At 38.5% G+C, this 26,367-nt stretch overlaps 2 protein-coding genes across 4 annotated transcripts; both read right to left on the reverse strand.

The window, feature by feature from the left end:
• Nucleotides 1-2,444: 2,444 nt before the first annotated feature.
• On the reverse strand, nt 2,445-9,074 carry LOC104596445 (protein trichome birefringence-like 11). Its single transcript, XM_010257614.3, has 4 exons — nt 8,072-9,074; nt 6,922-7,311; nt 4,398-4,556; nt 2,445-3,344 (listed from the first exon to the last, which is right to left on the reverse strand). Exons 1-4 carry the CDS (start codon nt 8,512-8,514, stop codon nt 2,966-2,968), a joined length of 1,371 nt encoding a protein of 456 aa, XP_010255916.1. The 5' UTR covers nt 8,515-9,074; the 3' UTR covers nt 2,445-2,965.
• A 7,856-nt stretch (nt 9,075-16,930) lies between these two features.
• Nucleotides 16,931-24,384, reverse strand: LOC104596444 (putative F-box protein At2g36090). 3 transcript variants are annotated; one of them, XR_735045.3, is made up of 4 exons: nt 23,978-24,384; nt 21,894-21,973; nt 18,243-20,041; nt 16,931-17,446 (listed from the first exon to the last, which is right to left on the reverse strand). XR_735045.3 is itself a non-coding variant. In XM_010257613.3 (2 exons), exon 2 carries the CDS (start codon nt 20,020-20,022, stop codon nt 18,898-18,900), a length of 1,125 nt encoding a protein of 374 aa, XP_010255915.1. In that variant the 5' UTR covers nt 20,023-20,041; nt 23,978-24,382; the 3' UTR covers nt 16,931-18,897. The 3 variants fall into 3 exon arrangements, 1 of the variants encoding a protein (XP_010255915.1); XR_735044.3 differs by lacking the exon at nt 21,894-21,973 and having other exon boundaries at nt 23,978-24,382; XM_010257613.3 differs by lacking the exon at nt 21,894-21,973 and having other exon boundaries at nt 16,931-20,041; nt 23,978-24,382.
• Nucleotides 24,385-26,367: the final 1,983 nt, after the last annotated feature.

Consider the following 26,367-nt stretch of genomic DNA (forward strand, 5'->3'; position numbering starts at 1 on the left):
GAGTTGGGTGGATTCAGCGGATTCGGCTGAATAATTAGTCAAAGACCTCACATTGGTACCTTCCATTAACTAGCTATTGAAGACAGAGTCCAATGGTCAGAGACCTTACCAAGTAGCTCAGTTGGTACCTTCCATTAAATAGCTATTGAAGCCATAAGTCCAATAATGTATGATTGTCTAACAGCCTTGAAAGATGAGAACTTAAATCCTGAGCTAAAACTTACAGGGGTTTTATTGCAAATTTGCAATGCCTTATCAGGATAGGTGTGTAAAGTATTGTACAAAGATTAATTGTGATGGAACATGGAAGGTTGCAAATCGGATTGCCCGATTTGAAGGCTCAGGTGAGGTTTTGGGCCATGGAGGTGAGACGTGTTGGACTGTTGAATTATGGGCCTATAAAAGGAAAGATGGCTCCAATTACATGTCCGTCCATCATATGTGATGCACACCTCTCGTTTGATTCAGGATCACTAATCTCCCATCCCAAGTCACAATAAAGAATTTTGTAACTTGTAGACTCAGCATGACGGACGGCATCATCTAATTTAAATGGTTCCTGAACCGTTTAAAAAATAGGGTTTCCAGATGGAGGATTTCAAGGTTAGGGATAAGAATTTGTACTCTTTTGTGCGGTTAGTCAAATCGAGGAGAAGAAGAGGTATTTAAGAAGCGACATCTTTTGTTTTTCTCTATTATTTGATGACAATAGTCAGTCGTACCGAATACTGCATCTACCCCCTCACAGACTTGCCCCAAAAACGTCCCACGAAAACTAGGCGCGACATGTGTCATGACATACGCGCATTAGGATGACTCGTGCGGTCTCTATTTCACGTTGTTTGTATCACGTTCGTTAATTCCTTTTCGCCTAAAAGGATTTATTTCTTCTCCCATTCTGGGTATTCTACAACCCTGGCGCCCCCTTTCGTAACCCACCCACCGGAAATAAACTCTTTCGAGTTTCGCCGGCCGACACCGACGGCCATACAAACGGCAAGAAGGTAAGTATTTGTAATGGAGGGAAGTAAGCGTTGCTGATTTTCTCGGCGCCCCTTAACTACTACGCTTACTTCCCTTCCAACGGTAGCATCGCTGGTTTTCTCGGCGAAATGCTTAGCACCAGATTTAATGTTGTTGGGTTCAACTGGATGTCGTTGCCGGCGGCCACAGAGCTGAAGTGCATAGTCATGGATTGGCTTGGCAAGATGCTTAAGTTTCCCAAGTCTTTCCTCTTCTCTGGAAACTGTGGTGGTGTACTACAAGGGACTACTTGCGAAACCATCCTATCCACGCTCATGGCAGCCTTAACGGCGTGAAATAGAGACCGCACGAGTCATGCCTAGGTTTGGGGGGCAAATGCGAACCCCGAATAGAAATGTTTTTCACGGAAGAACAGAATTCTTGTGTTCGACTTCTAATGAATTTGCAGATATCTGAGAGAACTGGTTTTAATTATTGATCTTCCTTTCGAATTTCGATAGCTGGTGTGCAGAGATGAGTTAAAAACTTGTTCACGATGCGTGCCTCGTTTTAACTAATTGGCTACTCCCTTGTAACTTGTGGCAGACTCTTTTCGTTCCTGGGCCTTCTTGGAATTTGGAAGATCACATGGTGAACTGTTAAAAACTCAAATGTCACCACTCGCCAGTCGCCACGCTTGAAGCTTGATTGATTATGGATATGGCATGGGTTCTCGTCTCCATGAATCGCACATTAATGGCTGAATTATGACTAACAGCTTAAACAGTTTCTGAGCACTGATTTATTTTATTGAAGCCAGACTTTTCACGGAGTTGCAGAGAAATGCCTGTAAAATATCAACTTATTCAACAGAGCATTTACTCGAGTCGCAAAGAAAAAGGTTCAAAAGTCATTAAAACGTCGGCAATAAATATTACGAAAAAATACGGATTTGCCCAATCATATAAATAAGGCAATAACCATTTTAACTATAAAAATATATCATAAAAGGGCATTTTTGTCCAAGATTTTCAAAACTGAACGATCGGACCAGAAAAACAGAGACCGGTTAACCATTCGAACGGTTTTGGCCATTTTTCAATTTTTTTACTTTTTTTGTCAAAACGGGCCAACCATTCGGGTCAAATGGTCGGACCATTCGAACCGGTAACCAGACCCCTAACCAGTTTGGTTTTAAAAACCATGTTTTTGTCTCATTCAAGTGTTGTCAACTTTCCCCCTAGGTGGGAAACTTATTTACCCACCTAAGAAATGAGAAGTGATACCCAAGAAAATAAACTTTCCTTAACCCCCACATAAATCTAAAAAAAAAAAAAATATGAGATTCTTGGTCAATGGGAACCAAAATCCCATTGACCAACTTTCTCCCTCTCAAGATCCCAGAAAAGAACGCCCGCTTTGTATTAGAAAGAAGATAATTACAACCCGATTTTCTCCATAGCCAATAGACCCAATACTTGGAACCCATCAATAACCATTCCAGTTCTCTCATGGAACAATCTTTCTCTATACAACTTACAACGAAAAATCTTTTTTTTTTTTTTTTTTCTCAAATAGAACTTGGTAATGTAATTTTATCTGGAGGAACTATAAGATGTGACAGAATCAGTCACACAGACCTATTGTGTATCTCTATCTACAGTGTTTCCCATTCCCCAATAAGCTTGCTTTTGCTTAGCTGCTTCTATGTATAACTCACTAGCATCTAGTCAAAATCCAGGATCTAGAAACCCCCACTAGGCACTAACTCTTCAAAAAATGGTAGTGTCTTAACCTCATGTAAGACAATATTTTGTCATGGATTTAGAAAACCATGGTTCTTGTGTACTTTCTCACTTCTCAGATGTTCATCCAAGAAACTCCATGCCCATCCAACTCTTGTAAAGGGCTTGCAGGAAACTGCAGTTAATTTTAAGGATTTGCCATTCTTTCCCTTAAATTGAACCTTACCACCTGCATTCAGGAAGCTTTCTGCAATGAATCAGATCTGTGCCTCAGAAGGTTCCCTTAAACTGTGTGTGCGAGTAGCTTCCCGTTTTAGGAAAAACGCATAGAGGAGCTCATTCCACGCATCAGGGACCCCAGGTAAGCACCAATGGCTGCAATCTTGCCTATGAAGAGAAGCAGGGCCAATCTTGGATCCTAGATAGTACAAGGATAAATGACCATCTTTCCTCCGAGATGTCATGTGGGTCACATTCAACACATCCATCTGCATCACCTGTGACTTGTTTGAATGTGCTAACAATACACCGTTCACTATATTTAGCTGGGACCATGATCCTGACGGCACCAATGATGCACCCAATTCAGGCAATGTCTCCAAGTGACAGCTACCTCCCGTCTTCCAATCCCCGCCCCTGTAAAATCCAATTCTATTTTTACTCACTGAATGCATGTATTTCTAAAGTTCTAAAACATGGAGACAGCAAAATTATCCTGAGGCCAGATATTTATTCATCCAGTCTGAATAGCACAAATTCTTAAAGATTGGCAATCCATATGCATGATCAATCATGAAAATGTGTACTGTACAATCTGAGCAACTCAATTAGCATTCCCAAGAAGAGTTAGTGTTCTTCGAATTATGTTGTTGGATGGATTAAGTGAAACACACCACATGAATCATAAAAAGCATCCAGCAGTCTAGATTCTAAGACCACTTTGGCATTTTTGTAACACCGAAATCTGATTTAGTGCGCATTAAGATATTTGTTGCATGCAATGAGCTTTAGCAGAGCAAATGGAAGATAATAACTATTAAAAAAAAGCAGTACATAATCAGTTCTGGTAAAATCAAGCATGTATGTTTGTATTCCTAACATAACATTGAGTAGTAGGATTCTGCAAGAATCTTATAGATGCTTCATAAACTTAAGAATTTTCATCATTGAAATCATTCTAGAAGTATGCATTTTTCTTTTCTTTCAAAAGGGGTTTGGTGAGCTCAAGATCAAAACTTCTAGAACTGAAGTCTTTTAAAAATATCATGCTTTCAAGTTATTAAAGCTTTAACATTCAAGGTGATACTCCATCAGAAGCCAACATGCAAAGAAGCAGTGCAGTGGTTCTTTATTTGGACATTGAATTATACATTATAACGGTATCATTTTGGGTTCTATTCATTAAAACATAATCATCAGCAATGGCAATCAAGAAATATGGATGCATCTTTTCGCAAGAAAAATGAATATATTTTGTAATGGAATACCCTTCAAGAACAAGTGGCAATTTTTTGTGTATTGTCTTTCCCTAGTAACCTAAGAATTCTCTAGAGTAGAAGAAAGAAGAAACCAGAAACCAAACAGAATTACATCCAAACAAAGAACTACTAATTGGATAAAAGTCTAAATATCATGATAGAAGAAAGATTGTAAAGGAAAACAGTTAAGTGGGACCATGAGATTACACACCTGAAGTGTACAGGGGCAAAAGTGCGAAAGAAGACCTGGGTCTTACTCATGTTAACTTCCCCACCAAGCCAGTTGATTAATGTCTCAATCGACTTTTGATATGCACTTTCTACACTCGCATCCATTTTGATCTCTTCCCCTTCCTGAAAATAACAACCCCTGATGACAAAACAAGGATCCAAATGTCAAGAAACTTTCTACAGATACGCAAGCTTAATAATAGTTAAGATACTAATTTTAGCTTCCTTGACAAGTTCACAATATTATTTGAATTAATTGCAGTAAACTTGCATTTTGCAACTTCTGATAGATAACTCCCAAATAGTAAATACAATATACATTGATAGCATGGAAATGCAATCTGATGAAGGGAAATTTGGCCCGACCTCGCGATCGCCCGACACATGGCAAAGGCAAGCAGCTCGGGACAGTAGAGCACCCAAAGCGAACATCGGAAGCAAGTCCAAACTCACTACCGAGCCCGAACTCCAGACCGCTGTACTTAGTCCGAGCTCCTTGTTAAGAGCGAGCTCCCTGTCAAAGGTCCGAGCTCCCTAAAAAACCCAAGCTCCCTAAGTCCGAGCTCGGTACTAGGAGCCCGAGCTCCCTGATTAAGAGCGAGCTCCCTGTCAAAGGTCCAAGCTCCCTAAAACCGAGCTCCCTACTAGGAGCCCGAGCTCCCTGTTAAGGGTCCGAGCTCCTCAAGTAAGAACCCGAGCTCCCTAAAAACCGAGCTCCCTATTAAGAACAAACTCCCTATTGGGAGTCCGAGCTCGCTATTAAGAGCGAGCTCCCTACTGAGAACCCGAGCTCCCTGCAAGGAGCACGAACTATACTGGGCCCCAAGCCTCACAAAGCTGACCTGAGCTGACCCGTGGCAGCTCGGAACACTCCAAACCGAACTCAAGGCACCTCGCTCGCCACTCCAACACTTCACTTCCAAAGCACCAGGCCAGCCAAACGTACCCGACACCAAAGACGTCTTTATTCGAGGGCGACGTACCTGACTAATTTGGGATCTGACGCCTGACAACCGCATTTCAAACGGCTTCCTGCCACCGCCACCTGCAACCGTCGTCACTAGCCGCAGAGACGGCTCCGACAAAAGGAACAGTGGCGGTTCTGTCCGACCAGAGGAAATGACACCCGAACTGGCAGGAGTTCAGAAGTAATCATGCCCGACCTGACGGAGGCCTGGAAGTGAGTGCGCGAGGTGGTTATAAAAGGCTTCTACCCCCCCAGGGACGAGGTATGCTAACTTTCGCGCTATCTGGTTATTCTTGCCTTTGAAGGATTCTAACTTGAGCTTCGGAGCCCTTACGCCAGGTTCTCCTCGGAGCTTCTCTTCTCCTCCCGTTTCAGGTCCCTGTTACTCAGTTCAGAGGCAAGATTATCGACAGCTAAGACCGGCCAAATCGTGCATCATCACAATCTAAGAACCACTTTTTAGGCTTCATTAGATCAACAACTTATTCAAATAAATGTGACAACAATATCAAACATCATTGCTGGAGTTCAAAGAAGAATATTGTTTTCAATTTTAGGTCATCACATTAATTGAACTAGTCAAGTTACCTGTGTCACAATCTGTTTTGCAACATTAGATTGTCATCTGGATATAAAGTAAAGCACAGAAACTGAATACTAAATAAAAACGGAGGGCCAGATTGCAGAAACTTAATGGTCACAAAAGTTCCAAATAAACCATAGTCTTAAATCCCTACTTATTTCCTGAGAAAAAAATATGGAAAACAACAGTCCCACAACAGAAAAGACATTTTAAACAGTTTTAAAGCTACAAATGACAGATTACCTAGAACTTCCATTTTAATTAGTTTAATTGACCAAACAAATCTTGAATATACTAAACTCCAAGCCTTTAGTTAGATAAGTAGGCCATCTCATCTTGGGCCCTGTAAATAACTAAAACAACCCCTTAAAAGAGAAAATGAAAAGTTGACCACTGGACTTCAACACTGACTCAAGGGCTGATATGATCTAGTGTGTCTACTGCACCATATAATTGTGTAGATTTGGAGCATGAACTAGGAAACATCTGGTGTACTACGACTATGCATGCTTAAAAGCAGCTTGTACGGCAGTTTTAGAACTTTTGCTTTCCATGTGCATTTGTCAAACATGAAAAATTATAATTCATAAACAAGGAGATTAACAAGGGTAAGTTAGACACAATAATAGTTATAATGATAAATATGAAACTGTTTCAGTCATGCTTGATAACAACCTTAACATTCCAAAATATCCAAAACACGCCCACCTCAAATGATTTGTATTTTGGACTTTGAATTCCGGTCTCCGGAAAGACTTCAAATACCTCCCTAAAATTCTTAGACACATTCCTAAATATCCCGTCATAAGTCAGTTATACTCCATTGGTTTTATGTTGTATCCAAGAAATGCAACAAAATAATAAATTTATAAGTAGTAAACACTAGACACGCAGGACAGATTTTTAGATTTTATGATGAGACAAAAAAAAGCAATTTCTGATGAATAGAAGTACCCTCGTATGGTTTTTTCATAGTTCCACCAATGACCAGTGTTGAAAACCAGGACATCCGCATCTCTCCACTGTACAGAGCTCCAATCCATTTTATCCAGTTTCAGAGTCATCTTCACCTTTTCTGGAGCCCCAGCTGGTGCCCGGCTCTGCAGCACTAAAAATGGAGCTCTGTAATACTCCACAGTGCAGTTGAAGTCTCTGAACCTGAAGACCAAGAATCCTTTATGCTTAGTAATCGGACTTCCATTTACTTCATAGATCGAATCCTTGCCTGGAATTGCTGAGGAAAGCATGCAGAGAAGGGACTCCCATTGATTTCTTCCAATTGAGTCTCCAACAAATACCAGCCTTCGATTCCGCAATTTCTCCAGCATTTTCTTTGCATCGAATCTTTATACAAATAAGAAGAAAGATAGAAATACAAATTAGTTTTTCCCCCCATTATCCGTTTCTTCTCCATTGATAGGAATGGAATTGCAAATAGAAATTATACTTGGATTTATTAATCAAAATAAAATAAGAGAGGGCCCAAACGAAAGCATAAACCAAACATAATTTTGAACTCTAATCCAATAAATACCCAAGCAAGAAATGGAGTAACTGAATGAAAGTAAAATATAAAACTAGTGAGAAAAAGATTAACTACAACATCTTCTTAGAAAAGCTCCAAGGACAATTGCAACTAAGGAGCAAAAGAACAAAAGACCTTCAACTACTTCTCAGAAACATATATAATTTTTTGAACTAAATAAAATGCACAATTATACGTACAAAATTAGGATAGATTAAAAAATAAGGTTGGAATAAAAACAAAAACCTTCCTTCTTCATTACTGAAAAGTTGCAGAACAATTGAGAAAGCTGATAGGAAATAATATCAACAGAATAAAAGCAAAGACAATAATAAACGGTATATAGGACTTAACAATTGAGAAAGCTTGGACGTTTACCCAGAAACAGAATATCAAAAGACAATAATAAAAGAATAGGACTTAACTAATGGAAAGTGGAAACGGCCAAACGCTATGAATCGAAACTTTGAAGTAGCAACACGTAAACAAAAAACATTATATATACGAAAAAATGTTTTGCAGAGGATTCAGGATTATACATTAAAAGTTGGAAAAACGAGAAAATGAGAGGAGTTAAACCTGGGCAAGTTGCAATCTTTGGGTTGCCATCTCCACTTGGTATAGAAGTTATCAGGCCTTCCATTCTCAGTACACCGGAATCCTTCGTCCAAAAATCTGCAATCTTTAGACTGGTATAGTGGGTACTGTTCATCCCAGACCCAGTCTCCTTTAAACAAATCACAGCCTTCGCCACCCTCTGCAAGAAACCCTACCCGTTCATCTCGACCAGTCACATCGAAACCCAACCACATAAATCTTTGCGACTGCCCGTGAACGCGGAATCCTTTAGTAACAATCCTATAGTCCAAGTAAAAGAAACAGGAGAGAAAACAAACTACTGTAATAAACAGAAACCCAAGAATCCCCAAGGATGGTTCATGCGGTTTCAGACGCTTGAGCTTGTTCAGAAACTCCCAGATAGGCATGGTTTCTGGATCTTGAGCAAGTGGGTTCTTAATCATTTGGAGAACGATAGATAAATGAGGTTATTCTTGAAGAAACTCGAGCCGGGTTTTGGAGGGAAAGAGTGTTTCCCTTGTGTTATTGTTTACAGTTCAGGTTATCGGCAGAAACCGTGCAGGAGAGGATGAAATAAAACAGGAGAAGAGTGGTGGTGCGCAAGCAAGACGCATTCATGATGACAAATCGATTTCTAGTATCTGTTTCTTTCTTTCTCGAGTTCCTATGAGTTAATTATTTCGACAGATATACAGAGGGAAATGAAATGGGTGTGATTGAAGCAAGAGAGCATTCATGGCCGAAGAGTTTTTCGCTTTTTCTTTCGTTGCTTTTTTTGCAGAACAGAAGAACAGAGTATTGGTTGGTGAGTAAAATAATGGTTTTCTCCCTTCGGATGGACAGGAGCACCGTGACATTAAACATCGAGTTCTCACGAGGAACCAAAACCAATTCAATTCAAATCCATAAAAATGCCAAAAAAGCTGTGTGTGTGGGAGAGAGAGAGAGAGAGAGGTGATTTCGGCCTTTCGCTTTCGGGTCGTGTCGTCGTGGAGTCTCGTGGGGATTAGTGGCGAAAGAGAGTGGTCGGGTCGACAAAGTACGGTGATAACCGTTACATTGCAAGTAATAAAGAATGCCAAGGCTACGATGATCTGCTTACCGTATTATATACCGTTTACTCTAAATACTGCAATTAGTATATAATGTGGGCCAGAGTTCAGGTAGCCGTAGCATTCCTCCAGAGAAATGAGAATGCGTGAAAAATCGGGAACGTCCTAAATCCTAAATTACCCTGAGTTTGTTGTTTTAATTACTATTAATCCTCTGGAGACATCTCGCTCGCTTGGATGAAGACCTTTAATGGGCCCCGCATTGTCTTATAATGGAGAGCAATTGATACAGTTCATCATGATTAAAAAGAGAAGTTGAGTCGTGCAAGGACGTTTGAGATGTCATGCGACCAGACATGTGTGGTGAGACTCAGGCTGATCGGACGGGTAGGAACTTGGAAGTGGGAAACCTTAATATTTGTACTGTGTATATCCGAGTAGCCGACTGAAGCTGCTTGGATTGGATAGAGAATGTCATATGTTCACAATTTTCAACAGAGAATGCGAGCCTTTGATTATTAGGGCCGATGATATGATGGGCCCCACAAGCGCCCTGGATTTGGGCCAAACATTAAACAAGAGTTGTATGATAAATATATAGGGGCAAATGCATGCATGACAAACTTAAACCCGAACCGGAAAGCACTTGTAAGTTGTAGCAACAAAACTCAAAGGTTCGGACTCGGACTCCCTAAAGAGGCCAATCTTTGTTTTCCTTTTTTGAGCGTAATTCAATGAGTTACTTGTGAAATGTAATAATAGTGTGGGTGGTTGTGGTTCACAATTTTCATCACAAATCTGCCCAGATCTAGTCTTTTTAAAAAGTTAACCTGAGTCGGTCTATATCCATTCTTTCAACTCCGACACAAAGGAAGGATTTTAAAGACTTTAATCCAACCTGAATTTACCGAGGAGCATCACCCGAAATGACAAAAATCGGGTTCCCCAACCAACTCATTAATGGAAGAGGATCAAATAAAGGGGAAAAAAAGTTTCCCATTATCTGCAACTCAGCGAAACAATTAGTGCAAACATGTGTTAATGTCGACGTCAATCTGTATCTAATGAAACTAATTTCCCGTGTTTGATTCACATTAATAATGGGAGATGAGGAGATAGTGATGTAGGTGGTTAGCTTAGCTTGCCATGAGATGGATGATGCATTGTTGCTCCCTTCTTTGTCGATTAGTACAAGAACGTCGTTTTCCACAATTCCACTTTAGAAAAGCAATTTTCTAAAAACCAACCCGAAAACCGGAACCACTTTGGCCATGCAGGTAGGTCAGTGGCAGAACGGATGGTGCATTCCAATTATAAAAAATTAAAATAAAAGACCAAAAACCATTGTTGAAAATGAACAGGTTGATGGTTTGATCACCCATCAATGATTTTTGGATTAAGAGTGAAACATAACTGATTGTCTGATGATTCCCGGTTAAACAATCTGACCGTTTGGGTCAATAACAGTTAAAAACATTAGTAGAAAGCGTGAAAAAAAGAAGTATAGAAATGTTCATATTTATTTTTTTTAAATGCTCATTAAAAAATGCTCAAAATGCCACAAAACAGCAAAGTCAAAACTGGCAAGATAATAGAGTGTAAATCCAATAGACAATTTGAGGAAGAAGTAAATAATAAAAAAGCTGATGCTTACTTTAATAGCACACTATTGAAGTATTAAATAAGCTAAATTCGTGACCCCAATGAAATGTGAAAATGTTTTAAACCAAACACCAATTAAAGTGATGTTTTGTTTTTGCTTTCGTCCCAAACCCTAGATTTTATGAGGGGTATCCGGATTGTCCTGTGAATCCAATCTCAGCCTGGGCAACAAACTCTGATTTGGAACATTAACAAATGGCAATCTGACAAACACTCTCAACAATATTGCATCTTCACTGCCACGTGTTAACCCCAAAAATGCCTTAATTAGTGGCACGGTGTGTGTTGTACTTTGTTCACGCGGAAGGCTGACATTTTCCTTCTCCGTTTTGTGATTAAGTCCTCTGTAAGCAGTTGGGTTGGACAGAGACCGACAGATCCGAACCAAATATGTATACACATTCGGATATTTCAAAGTTGGGTAGCAAGGGGTGCTCACGGTTCGGTTAACCGAATCGTGGGCCTAAGCCGATCGGTTCTATTAATAGTCTGTTTTGTAGTTTTTTTGACTTTATAAAATATATTGTAAATATATATATATATATATATATATATATATATATATATATATATATATGTATAATATCAGTTTAATCGCCGATTTTTATATTGATTAATCGAAATTAAACTGATAGCTTTGGTTTTTCAAAAATACCGAATTAAAACTAAATTGAACAGTTCGATTAACCAAATTTTCAGTTCAATTTAGTTTTTTGATTTTCTTTCTCACCACCCCTAGGTAACCCTAATTTAATACCTATTTTTCTCTCATGATATATGATAGTGATAATATATTATGATACGATCAAATCTATCAATTTAACAAATGAATGGGTTTATTGTCATGAAAGTATGGTGGCCAATTTTAAACAGATCTTATTGTATCAACCTGATAATTTACATGCCCTATAGTATTATTTCATTTGCATCTATCATTGCCTTGTATAATATAGAGAGTTATTCCCCATCTCATGGGCGTAATAACATAGGCTTAAGAACAATCCAGTTTCAAGCTTTTCAATATCAGTCGTTTCCTTGTATCTTTTTATACTTAATTAACCACCCTCCCCTTCATTTATCCTATCCTAATTCTTATTGGGATCTAAGTTAGTAAGTTGAAGGATAGGGAAAAAAAAGAAAGAATCTTATTGTTCCATCCATCCATCCTTCCATGTTGATTTGCTTGAAGCAATTAGACATAAAAATAAATAGATTTGGTGGTGTACATGCTGGTCAATAAATATTTTTCTTGATATCTTGTGAAGGGTAACACATCCCCCAACCCATAGGTTATAACCCCCCCTCCCTCAACAGGCAGGATTCAATCTAAGTCTTAGCTACGACCAACAGGAGACCTTACCAACCAGCTGGTTGGCACCTTGCAAATACCATGTATATTGCTTCAGGCCATTGAATATCAACAACAACATCCATCCTGATATTAATATTAGATTATTAAAAGAGCTCTGGCTACTACTCTTGTGCCTTTGGTGGAGTGGTGATTATGTAGAAGTGGAGGATCCCCATAGGAAATAGGATGAAACCACGACCATGCCTTACATGGGAAGTATTGTCTATTGTGATGATAGAATCTAATAATTTTATGCATCAAAGCCTCGTTTGCAAATGTGCACAACTTCTTTTTTATTTTGCAAGCATCATTTCATGATTGATGCATATCAACCACCTCATATATACACATCTCCCTTCTCTCTCATTATATCAGTGCCCCGATGGAGTCTTCTATGTAGGTTATGAATAATGAATTATGAGATCTAGAAGTCAGGGATCTTTTGGAAGTTTGGACCATTTAAAACTTGTCTCTGTTGGAATCATGGCTTCCATCATTTGCTTTATCAAAAAGCCATGAATTGCTTTATGATCAAGGCGACTGACTGGTTTATTAATTTAGCTTTTACAGTTCTAGCTCTAGAACAAGTACATGACATGCACTACTGGCAAAGGTCGCTTAATGGGTTTGATGGAATTGGCCTCAGTTCTCTCTAATAAACAAGAAAACCGGTGTAAAAGAAAAATGGAAAGAGCCCAAGTCAGTGTGAGGGAGGCTGGGACTGGGGAGCACTTCTTTACAGGCTTTCCACACGCCAGTTATATTCTAAACTTGTAGTTGTAGTTGGAGTGATGTTAAGTAACCAAAGATTCCAACTACTCACCTTTACTCAAAGCTTGGACTTGGTGACTAGCGGCCCAATGTGCGGAATGTTAGCGGTGGGCTTCTGTGGGCACGCGGCCATGCCATGAACTAGCTTTGGTGCCATACTGCCATCCCATGATGGTTGTATGGTTGGTGTTAGTCCTCATGAATCATGATTGAATGCTTATCTTATCGTCCCAGAATATAGAGATATTCCGACCACCGACTACTTGTGTGGAGTGGAAATGGGAAAAGTGAAGGGCAAGCGGGAGATGAATACTTTGAACAGAGAGGATAACCTATTTTTGTCTTGGGTGGCTAATCTAATAAGTCTGATCAAGGCCCCACCATTCTGCGTTTTGTCCTTAACTTTCTTTCTGGTTTCTAGTGGAAGCAGACATCCCAACGAACACCCTTCATCATGTCCTTACAGCCCAGACTGCTGACTTCTCCTGGTTGCAAAAGGAAAACAAACTAAGGAGGACACACGGCTAGCCTACTAAGTACTAACCTTTTTACCCCAGGGAGATGATATTCTGAGATCATCCATTTTTTGCTGGCTTCAATCCTTCCTCCCTGCTCTTAATTCGCTTATCTTTTTCATATTTTTTAAATTTTCTTTTAAGAACTCCACGATAAATTCTTGGTGTTTGATTAATATAAATTTATTTGTTTGTTTCGTTACCATAATGAATTGTTTGTGAGTTGAGGAGGAAGCTGAGCAATTTTTTGAGTTCAAATTAATTGATTGAAATATTTTGTAACGTAAACTAATGGAACAAATTGAGGCTCCATAATCAACATTCTTTGTGTTATTTGACGTCATATTGGGTTTTTCTTGCCTTATTTATTGATAAATTTGCTTTGGGAATGTGGGGCAAAGTTCTTCATTGCGTGAAAGTTGAAGCTTTCGAACTTTGTTCTAGCGTAGAAAATGAAATTTGCAATTTTTTTTTTCTTTTTTTTTATTTTGATCTCTGACCGGATTTCATTTCAGTGCAATATTTATGTTGTATTTAGTTTATTTGATATTGGACTAATTTATATTAGTTAATTATATTGATTCTATAAATACCACATTATAAAATATGCTTCTAAGTTTGTCATTCCTGTATTTCAAAAAACTTTAGAAGATGTTTAAATTTTTAGTTTTTATCTTTCTTAATTATTTTATAATATTTTTTTTTCAAATCTTTTGGCTGTAATACAACAAATTTCAACAAAAAGTCTAAAGTTTCATTTGATTACTTAGACATTGCTCACCTTAAATGAAATTAAAATTTCATGAAACTCTTATGAAGAAAAAACCTCGACTGATTTCTTCTATAGATTGATAATCATTGGGACAAGAAACCAAAGATAGGTTAGGTTGCTTTCTATGCGTTTATGGAAGAAAAGTTCTTGTAATGGTCTAAATATAGAAGTGGAATGGAAAACTTGATTAGATAGAATTGGTTGCAGACATGATTCAGTTCAGTTTCCAACTTGTACCAAAACACTAAAATGTGGGTCTATATGGGCAAAGCTTTAATACTGGTCCCTTTAGCGAGATAACTTGTTTCGAGAGGCCCCAGACCAGAATCATATGTGTGCGAGTATTATATAGCCAGCCATATATGATATATGGTACTTAGAATTAACTTTTATGACCTGTACTGAAATTAAATAGATAGATGACATCCATATGACATGGCACATTGGCAACTACTTTCAGAGACCAGTAAGGTCTCTTACTGATCGTAGTAGAGGCTTGGGATCGAATCCTGCCTGCATCTGGGTTGGGCCGTTAGGGGGGAAATGGGTTGGGCGATCGGCTACTCCCTTTGTGTAGCCATTCAGGAGATACCCAAAAAAAGAAACCGGATCTACTCCTCACACCTGGCGCCTCACACGCACATCCTACCATGCATTGGGAACATCTCCCGTGAATATTAGTTATTATTCACAGGAGGTGTTACCAATGCATGGTGGATGTGCATGTGAGGCACCCATTTGTGAGGAGCAGATCCCGTCTCCCAAACAAAAAGGAGCTCCAAGGAGGAATCCACCTACACCTACACCTACAATCGACAATGCATTGGCATCAATGTTCTTGTTGCTTTCAACCCTCCAGGAATCGATATCTTCTAGACATTCAATTATATGCAAAATCTATTAATTTTTACTTTCTACTGGTAGTGATTTCTAAGAATGGCCATTTTGTTAAAAAAACCTCAACACATTGGATAATCTATATCTATATGGACGTTTTTTACCCCTCTTGTCTAAGCATACAATGGGCACAAATGTTCTTTAATCTCACTTTAAAAATTGTCCACTTATAATAGTTTAAAAACTGCCCATTTATAACAAAAAACTACCCATAAATTATAAATAGTTTTATTTTAGAGATACTGCTACATGCAAAATTGCAAATGCACGCACACCTTTACTAGTGGCCATTAAAAAAAGAATCGGGTGGTCCAGGCTATATATAATGGGCGAGTGGGGAAACCATCCCCCAACCCATAACCATGGTTTTAAGTATCAAACAGGCAATGTAGTAATATAATTAAAAGGCAAAATATAAAAACATCTCCTAAGTTTTTTTGACAATCAGAAAAACCTCCCCTATAGTTACCTCCCTTCCACTATCTTTTCCAACAAAAAACGCTGACATAATATATTATCTTTTTAAAATACCAATTTTACCCTTAGAATAATCCATTCAGGTGTACATTTACTAAAATATACCCCGAGACCTGAGCCACATTTAGTTTGGGCCTATTAAAGGACCTTGCTCCTCTTCTCTTTGTTTCACTTTTCCAGCCCTTGAACCCGGTAGGCAACGTTCGTGGCTATAGAGAAGGAGAAGGCAGCCGGAGTTTGCCACCGAACAAGGCTGCATTTGGCATTCTTTATTTTAAGGACTTTCTCCTTTTTGCAATTAAAATGCCCCTATCAATACTGAGTTTTTAACTGGAAAAAGGAGAAATCGTTAAAAACAGGAATGCCAAATGCAACCTAAGAAATACGGTTTGAATTCGTAGGAATGCAATGTTGAATAAATCCACACTGAAACTTCCAAAGAACATAGTTTTATTGGAGTCAGAAACACAGAGGAGGAAAGACGGTTCCGATTTGAAGCAATGTAGTTTTGTTCCTTCAACTGGCACCAAAATGACATTTCTTAGACTCAATTAGACCTGTTCATGGGCCGGGTCGGGTCGGGCTCAGGCCGGGCTTTCACTTGTCACTAATGAAAATATACTAGGCCCGATCCGACCCGGCCCGACCAACGGGCCTATAACTTGGGCCCGAGCCCGGCCCTGGTAAAAAGCCCGAAGCCCGAGCAAATTGAAAAAAAAAAACAATTTTCCCTATTCAAATTAGAATTAAAATTTCAGATAAGTATTTTTTTTCTATTTAAATGAACAATGGGCCTACAAGATGGTATTTTTCCCTTTCTTTTATATTTTAAAACACAATTTTACATTCTTAAATCAAAAAAAATTATTCAAATAGACATAATCACATAAATAATTTTAAGTTTAATATTAGGTTGGGTCGGGCCGGGCTATTTTGACAAAACCCGAGCCCGGCTCGAATTTATTGCGGGCCGGGCTTTTTGGCCCGAATTTAAGCCCGCGGGCCTATAAAAATGTCCAAGCCCGTCCGGGGGTCGGGCCGGCCCGTCGGGCCACCCGGCCCATGAACAGGTCTAGACTCAATGATAGAGAAAAGAAATTCAGGAATCACCAAGTGTAGCAAGGACCCCATGGACCTTAATTAATTTCTGTAACTGTTTGCAAAACGGAGATTAAAAATTCACCTACAAACTGAAGACTAGGACCCCACGGACCACAGAACAATGCCCACATAGAATGCATACGATGAATAAATCAATGGAACCTGTGCGCTGTGCCATCTCTGAGAAAGTTGTAGAATGTTATGGACTCCATCTCCCTAACAAACCCTGCTTTTTTATTCTAGTCTGGATAATAATCCTTTTGAGACCTACTTAACCAATCTCTCATTTCCTGCAATTTTTTCTAATCAATAAGCTGCATTGTCATGGATGGGATCATGGGATTGCAATTTTCTCATTTCCTACCATTTTCCACCCTTACAAACCATAAGAAAAGGGAAAAGTAGGGAAATAATAGTCGGATTATCTATTTTGTGGATGATGGACTCAACCAGAGATCTTAATCAACTTCATATTGGGTTTCTTCACCTCATCCTTTGGCATGATTATAGTCAACATTCCATCTTCCATCGCCTCTCTCACTTGATCAGCCTTCGCCTTCTCTGATAACAAGAAGTCTAGAACCTCCTTAGGAACTTGCCACTACTCCATCCGATGCATTCCCAAGCATTGTTCTTCGTCTCATTCTCACAGCTCCTCACATTTGTTGATCTAGACGATCCTTCCATCCTCAACCTCCACCTTAATCTCTTCCATCTTTATCTCAGGCATGTTCGTCTTGAACACGTGAGCTGTGGAACTGGTGTAATAAAAAATTGCTGGGGAAGGGATCAAAGACGTTAGACTCGTGACTGAAGATGCTCACAATGATTGACAATTTTACAAGGAAACAAAGGCAGATTCGAAACTGCAAATAGAATAGCTTGAGAAATGGGGAAACTAAAGGAACAGATGCAGAGAAACGAGATGGGGAAGATTTGGAGTAGATTTTCCTCATAGAGCAGTAAGGTCATTTTTGTAACTTCAGTGTTTCAATTACCGGAAAGATCACTAAAGGGAGGTAACTGTTCATTTTTTCAAATCTATAGGGGAGGTTTTTGTTAACGTAAAAACACAGGGGAGGTTTTTGTTAACGTAAAAACACAGGGGAGGTTTATATGATTGAGTAAACCCAGGGGAGGTTTCTATATTTTAACCAAAAAAATAGTTAAGCTTCAAGAATTGAGCAAGGACATTTCTAAGTAGGGTATTAACCTTTAGAACTGGCCAGATATCCTAAATCCATGTATTTAGGTTTCAATAATCCCACGAAACTGAGAAGACATCATGTTGGTGAAGATGCAGAAACGGAAATAAAATCCAACTTCTGGTCTGAATTATGATGGAAAAGCCTTTAATTGTTAATCCATGAAAAGTATCATCTGTTGAAATGAACTTCAAATAATGGCGATGACATTTAGATGCAATAGCAATTCCAAATGATCAAGGGGCATTCAACAGTGTGAATGGATTGGTTTTCTAAAACAAAAACAAAACCATTCACAATGTCGAACACCCCCTAAATCAAACAGGATCATTGAATAATAAACTGGGATAAAGATGAACAACACCAACCTCAGACTTTTCTTTTGCTGTTCCTTTTCGGTTCTTTGGGATGGCTGGAACTAGAAGTGAACCCAATGCCCCTCTCTTTGGAATTTTCATCCTGGCAGCTTACATGCATAACACATTGGTTTGGACTTGCATCTGCTTGCCCAAGGGCTCAACCCTGAGTCTAACCTGAATACCTGATTCCTTCGGATTAACTTTTCCAAGTAGAGAGAAAGAAAGGGGATGAAGGTAGTCTGGAGGTACAAGTTCGGCTACAAAACCAAGCATATTCAGTCATTGCTGGATTGAGAGGATTCTTTGTTCAAGGAAGCTTTGCAAGAGATTCTTCACTCAGTTCTTTCCAACTAATTACTGAGTTATAATACAAGGTTGAAAACAGTACACATCAGAGTTTAAACATACTGCTCAGATTTGTTATTGATACAGTCAATGAATTAACTTGATTGGCCAAAGTGAAAATAGAAGTCTATAATATGAGTACAACAATAACATTTTTAGCTGCTTCGTGGCCTCTTGGGTCAGATATCCATCAGAGCAGTTGATATGACTAAAATTATGCCACTTCTCCAGGCCATTTTTTTTGCCGAATTTCAGTCCTTGAGGAAATATGAAAAGTATATCAATCAAGATAATGATCAGAACAACAGTATGGTCTATTTCATAAAATGCAGTACCAGAATGTGAGAAGTGCAGCTATGCCGCTTAAGATACATAATCTGTCTATATAACTTTCATTTCTCATCCTCTCCTCTTTCAACTCACTTTGTGCTTTTGAGTACAAATGGCGTGATTCTAGAACTTCAGTATAATTTTTGCTCCTACGGCAGCTTAGTGCTTCTTTAAGGACAAGCAAACTATTTCTTCCATTCAAATGACTACCCCCCATGTCTTTCAGCTGCATGCTTAGCTCTGTTAGCTTGAGAAGTGTATGATTATCCTCTCCTTCCCCACTATGTATCACTTTACATTTCATGACAAGAATGCATTCTACTACTCGACATGGAAGGATATCCTTGGCAGGAAGAATGGATCCAAAATGTAGCAAGAAATCATTGTCTGTTGGCCAATGCCTTTGCCCCCCAAGAGGGCTCCAGCTAGCAAAATTAGCGGCTTGTTTTGCCTTTTTGTTTACAATAATCCAACTAAGCCTGATTCCATCTCGGAGCTCCCTCCAAAGCTTTCCATCTTTCCTCTCCCTCTCTATGGATGTAACTGGCGGCAGACCATCAGATACTGATAGGATAATTTCATCTTCATTGGCATCATTCCCATCTGAATAGCTAAGAAGGTCAATCCGAAAGGGGCAGTTGTAAAACCAACCATTGGTACCATCTGAATCAGGAATACCCCAGAGGACCTTTGAATAAATAGCTTTATCCTTATATCTGATATCCACAATAGAGACAAAATCTGAGGGTGAAACACTCTCAAATACATCCATGTCACCATAATAATCAGCATCAGACCATTCTTCAAGATATTCATGACAAGAGTCCAACTGAGCCACAGGAACATCCTTGTTCACAATAAGTGGGAAACACCCTGCATAAAACTTTCGGAATCCACCAATTGATGAAATCAAACTCCTAACATCTTCTCTATTGGTTGAAGGCCATAAAGAATGGCAGACATTTTCCCATATACTCTCTTCCTTTGAGATGGAATGGAAAGCAGCACAAGCACATGCTGCACTGGCCAATGTTGCACCATCAAGACGCCTCAATATGTCATAGAAAATGTCATTGCTCAGAGATTCCATTCTTTCCACTTGTGAAATTGACATTGCTGACTCCTCTGGTCATCTATGAACCAAAACAGAGAATGTAAAACAAGAAATAAGTTTACAAAACAGATAAAAATCCAAATAAATTGATATGTCTCAGAGCCCACCATGCCAACACAAAGATTTACATCAAACAACAGATGATGATCCGACAGATATCCATGAAGTTTCTAGGATGTTTCTTGTCAGTAAGTGAAACCCTTGAAGGAAAAGAGAGATTAGAAGTGCCTCTTCATCAAGAGTCTCCACTTTCTTTCTAAATCTAATTTGCATCTGCTTATCCATCAGTATATTTATTTTTAGAAGTGGGAACCTTCTCCAGCCTACCTAAGACCTGCTCTTCATGCTCATTTTAAGTAAACTATGTAGAATTTTATCCTAACTTTACTTCTATCAGAGATTCAGAATAAAATATCTAGTTTCAGCTAAATAGGAAGAAGAATATCAAGTCCCCTCCCCTCTTTTCTTCAGTAGCTTAGCATTTTATAAATGATTTCAAGTGTTTGTTCTGGATTTTCTTCAAGTGCAAATCACTAGGTTCAGTAAATTCACTCAGTTCAATGAATTCTAGAGGACCTACCTTAAGACAAGGGCCCATAAATCTATATAGGTCTCTATTCGTACAAGCGTGAATCTTCTCCAATATATCTTCATGCACATCATTTGAGAAGAGGAATCTCCTGTGCCCTCATTCTCCCTTAATACAACATTTAATTAATAATTTTGAGTGTTCTTGTAGGATTTTTTCAAATGCATATCATCAGGTTCAATAAATTAACTCATCTAAATGACTTTTTGGAGCAATTACCTAAAATGTGTAAAAATAAGTCTATGTAGCAAAATACTCTCAGTAAATAGAACAAATCATACATTTTTGAAACAAGGGATTGCAAATTAACCACCTACAGGTTTTCCAGTGGCAGAGAGTAAGTAATTGTGTTAATATGTCATCAAAGAGACAGTCACCAGCTACTGTCTGTTATATATATTTTAGAGTCACAATCATGAAAGCAAAAAGGGTGTCTCCTATTCTAAATAACTCATCAGGCATACTTTTGGTTAAGCTGATAACATTCTTATTCCACCTTTTCTTTTCTTCTTTTCCTATAACAGAAATAGGGGTTCAGCCCCTATATTTTTTGAATTTTCTTTTCTTTCTTCTTTTTCTTCTCATGAATATGTTGATTTTCTATACTTTAACATGAAGTTTATACTTTTCTTATGAAAATTATGGATATTCATTAAGGAAATATGATAATGGAACCTAGAGAACTACCCTAGGATACATGTTTTTACTTGAAAAAAATCCACTGCCTAGGTCGCCTAGGCAACTAGGCGACTAGGCGCCCTCCTGTGCCTAGCCTTGCCTTGGCGCCTTGAAAACTATGGTCATAGGCAAGAAAATTATGGCACTCTGGAAAAGCAAAAATCTGGAACCAGTATCAACTATCTAGAAAAAGAGCAATGTTGAATTTCTGGTCTCCTCAAAATCTCCAATTTATTTCTTCAGCTTTTCCATCATTTTAATTTGGTTTCTTTCAATTGCTTGTCAATGAAACTAGATGTCCTGGTAATAATACTTAATGTTTTTCTTTTTTTTCATTCTAAATTTCTAGTCCCATTACTGAACATTGAATCACCTTTTCTTCCATTCTCTCCTGAAAGGCTGAAACAGGCTTCATTGGAATGTAAGGGCTGCTGCAATGCTGTTTGCTGGAACCCCCCCCCCCCCTCCACCCACACACACAAAAAAAGAAAAAAAAAAAGAAAGGAAAAGAAAATGGGAAAAAACTTATTCCATTAAAGTATCATGTGAACTAACGGTTATATTTGCCTTAATTGGATCAACATATGGTTTGAGATAAACCTACCCCCAAGTCATCACATTGTATGCCACTTATGAATGTGCATTGCTGGCAAATTGTCTTTAAGGGCTTTCATACAGAGTACCCTGGATTTCACAGCAGTCACTTCTCATTGGAATCTAAGTTATATAAATAAGACAATGCGCTGAAATGATAGTACACTCATATCCTCAGTCATATCTGGAAGTGGAAGGGAACATTATTGGATACTTTTAAGCAATGCTGTTGTTCTAGCACTCCATCAAACCTTCAAATACATTGCATCCAGAACAATCTAAATCCTAAATGGTACCAAACACCAGATTGAACATAATGAAATGAGAAAAGTAGTCCAAGAAATATCAGAAACAATGACAAATCTTCAAGCAAGAAATTAATGGTTAACGGATATTTCACTTTACAACAATGAAACAAACAACTTCTTTCTTTTGATTCACAGAGGGTGGGGATTGCAGCCACAACATCCTCAAGTGAGTACAGAAAACCAAGACTACCACTAATATCTATGAAGGTTGTTGAAAAATAAAAAATTTACCAACATGAGGAAGAAAAAAAAATTACAAGGCCTATGGAGCATTCAAAATTAGAACCTATGATGACTCCCAACCTTGCTTTACATTGCAAAGGTGGAGCTTTTCCATATTGAAGTCAAGTTGCCTACTTCCATGACAAGGAAATAAGTCTTACCATAAAACATTTTAATTGAAAAGATGTATTGAAAGATTTCTACAGACAAGGTACAGACGTACAGTAAGGCATTTACTTACTAAAATCAAACTGCAATTTGAGCAATTGAAAGTCAACAAAGGAAAAACAATAACAACCAATAAGGAATATACAACCCCAAATATCAACTAAATATGAGTATTGGAAGTACTGTCCAAGTAAGGTTGAAGCCTGGGATTTGGTAAGAGCAAGTATATCTTTGAACTGGAACACATTTGAAACTAAGGATATAAAGGTGAGTGAATGACGATGATGGTAGAAAAGCTATTTAACTGATTGATTCTTAATCTGGAAGTTGATAACTGAATCAATTTGGAATAAGATGACTCTAAAAGATGTCCTAACACCACATCTTTAAAAGTGCAGGGCAATAAGATAAAAGGGGCATTACCCAATGTTGATCCCAACTATCTCAGGTCTTGGGAGGGGTAGGCTTGGTTCAGTCCTAACCTTCATCATTTTTTTTTTCCACACAAAGTGGTCGCCCTTAGACTTAAACCGCATTCTCATGCTTGCCAACCTGAGATTTTACCAATTACTTCAAGTAATGACCCCTGGTAAAGCAATAAGATGTGGCTACAAATTCATTGAAAAAGGGATTAATCCTGGCAAAGGAAGACAGTTTATGCCAGGTCCTGAACCATAAGAGAAGTCAAAAATATGTCGTCTGCTCCATTAAATTAAACGTCTCAATAAGGACAACAGTATCTCTAGGAATGTCTGTACAAATAGCTGAGAGATACAAGGATTATTGTGGAGAAAACATCAATGCGAAAAGGTAAGTTCTCTCTATTAAATATCAAACATCTAAAATCGCACAGAGATCGGGCTTCTTCTAAACACTTACACCACTGATGAGAGAAGTAGGAAATTCTGGATTTGTGAGAATCTACAGTTGCCCTCATAACTCATTTTCCACAGCAGTGTCTCCAGCCAGTACAAAATTAACGTATCACTAATTAAAAATTTGTAGAAATGATTATATTAGGAATTCATGCTCATTGTTCAACCCTTAAAACTCAATGCAAAGTGGCCTTTGACCACAATTAAAGATAGAAATTCACAAAAAAGAAAATGCATTCCCTAGTTTAGTTCTCTTTTAGGTTAAATAAACATTTTTAGAGACTAAAGAAATGGATTTTCTATTGAGAAAAAAAAAGGAAATGGATTTTCAACCTTATCATCTAATGAATAAATCCATTAGTATTCAGAACACAGAACATGTTAGACCAGTAGACCCAATCCTCAAGGAGAAAATATAAGAAATCTGGACAAGTTCATTCTTGGTTCTCATCAAACTACAAGTTCGCCAATTTAACAACAAGGAAAAGTCAAAAGACGCAAGAAGCATACAAAGAGCTTACCTCATCATCTTGCCACTGATGTTGCTATCCCGAAAAAAGAAAAAGTTGAAAAATTTAAGAGGATCAAGATGGAAGAAGCACGATCTGATAGTATAAACGAATATTTAACGACTACTCAGGTCGAGATTTCGTCCGAGTAGGATCTGCTCGTCGGGCTTTTCTCATTTCTTCGCAGATTTAACTGGTTCCGTGCGCAAATCATGAAACCACCCTACGGGAGACGAGGGATATATGACGTCTCTCTTAGCTCCCACTCCTATCCGGTCCGGATGTGCGCGTTTTCGCTGCTGTTTTTGTCTTTGTTCGCCTATGGGGTTCTGCTCTGCTTTACCAAAATCCGAGCTCCGGCGGATCCTTGTTGGTGTTTCCTATGGCCATGGCCAAACTGCAAAGAATCTGAAGGTATGGATCCTCCCCAGTCCCACCTATTGTCGGATCCAGGTCAACGTGGATTTAATTCGGATCCCAACCGTTTATTTTATGGTAACAACTAAGAACTCAGAAGATCGACGCTCCGCTCCTTTTGTCCAGTTACGTCTAGCCAGCTGGAAGGCTGGAAGGCTGGAAGGTAAAAATAATATACTTGTACGTATTTGGTACAGCTTCAGTTTATTAAATAAATGTTTATATGGTATAAAAAATTAGGAAAAGTATTTGATAAATCGTTTATCGACAATTAGGTGTTATATCAACGGAATAGGAACGAACATTCAATCATTGGAAAAAGCATTAAAATGAAATTTCTCTATCACTCTATGTACATATAAATCAAGATATATTTTTATAAATATTTATACGTACAAATTAACATGACGAAAAAAATGCTAATTTAATAATAATGCGACGACATGTATTAAAATACCTATCATACGACACTCACGAAATTGCCTGCACTTTTCTCAGTCTACAAAATTATCCTATAATTTGGCTCATAAAAACCTCCCTAATGTTTAATAATAAATAGTAATTACCTCCCTCCCTTCCCGGAAGGGAATCAAATGTGTCGTTTTAGATAAAGAATTGTGGAAAAACTACCCTAATGCAGTGCGGGGCTGGGAAGGAAATAGGATTAACTGAACTGTTTAACTATCATTGGTTCCACAGCCGGTTCAATATTTAAAGCGTTCAGCTAAGAACTCGGCTTCAGTCAGTGCAAGGCCCATTCGAACAGTCTTTACAGTCTTGCATCATGAATATCTCCATACTTTTATGCTTTATTTCATGGGGAGATATTCTCAATGCAAGATTATAATAGTTGTTCGAACAGACTTTGCACTCAGTGAATCCAGTTTCTTCAATTAATCTGAATTCGCTGGAAAGAGGATGAATAGATAATCTAATCCAACCACAAATAATTATCACATGTATGTAAAATCAGGTGTTTGGGATATCTTCATTCTTCAACCCCCTGCCATATGACTGTAAGATGGAATTTCCTTTTATGGTACGATTCTCAAGCGTCCTAGGGGTACAACTTGGGAAATTTTGGGTTGGGATTTTCGTCAAAATTTGAACGGACCCACCTGAAGGCCTAAACCCAAAAATAGTTTAAAATTCTAATTTGGGCCAACTGGAGTTAGCTCCCCTAAATCTTTGGTCGTAAGATACCCGAACAGGGATTTGATAATGGGAGATTTGGTGACAAGTGATTATTTGGTTTAGTTGCAATGTAGGATTTCAAATCAGTCCCACACAACGTCCCACAGTATATTTTTACTGTGTATTGAGAATACCTCTCGATGATGACATTATCATTTCTGGTATTATCATCAAGAGATATTCTCAATACATGGTAGCCATGTGTTATGGGACGTTATAGGGGGCATTGTTGTGAGGGGCTGATTTGATTGTGAGAGGAAAAAAAGGGAGAAAGTAGCAACTGACGTGTTTGTTTGGTGTATCAGTAAGTCTTATATGTTTTTTGTTTACTCACGTAACTATTTGAATTGGTTAATGTTCTAAAAATACCAAAAAAGAAAGACTTATGATTTTAGAATCTACATCTTGCTGTAATTGATGGTGCGCAATCCGACCGTTCCTAGCTGTCAACGACCTTGCCTCTGACTGGAGCAACAGGGGGGCCTGAAATGGAGAAGAAGGTGGGGAATCTCCAGGGAGGAACCCGGTGAGATCACTCTGAAGCTCAAGTTACTATTCTCTCAAAGGCAAGATAAAACCAGATGCCTCAAAGTTCACATACCTTGTCCTCGGGGGGTAGAGAGCCTTTTATAACCACTTCGCGCACTCATTCCTAGGCTTCTGTCAGGTCGGGTATGATTACTTCTGTGCTTCTGCTAGTTCGGGTGTCATCACCTCTGCTGGGACAGAACCACCACTGCTCTTTATCGGAGCTGTCTCTGTAATTGGAGATGGCAGTGGCAGGTGGCCGT

Source organism: Nelumbo nucifera, chromosome 1, assembly GCF_055504915.1.
Source record: "Nelumbo nucifera cultivar China Antique chromosome 1, China Antique-T2T, whole genome shotgun sequence".
In the NCBI taxonomy this organism is placed as follows: Eukaryota; Viridiplantae; Streptophyta; class Magnoliopsida; order Proteales; family Nelumbonaceae; genus Nelumbo; species Nelumbo nucifera.

Coding starts and splice junctions, on each gene's coding strand:
- LOC104596445 (XM_010257614.3), bottom strand. CDS start 8,514: ATGATTAAGAACCCACTTGCTCAAGATCCAGAAACCATGCCTATCTGG. Junction 4,557..6,921: donor TATGAAAAAACCATACGAGG/GTACTTCTATTC, acceptor TTTTGTCATCAG/GGGTTGTTATTTTCAGGAAG. Junction 3,345..4,397: donor TTTGCCCCTGTACACTTCAG/GTGTGTAATCTC, acceptor TGGATTTTACAG/GGGCGGGGATTGGAAGACGG.
- LOC104596444 (XM_010257613.3), bottom strand. CDS start 20,022: ATGTCAATTTCACAAGTGGAAAGAATGGAATCTCTGAGCAATGACATT.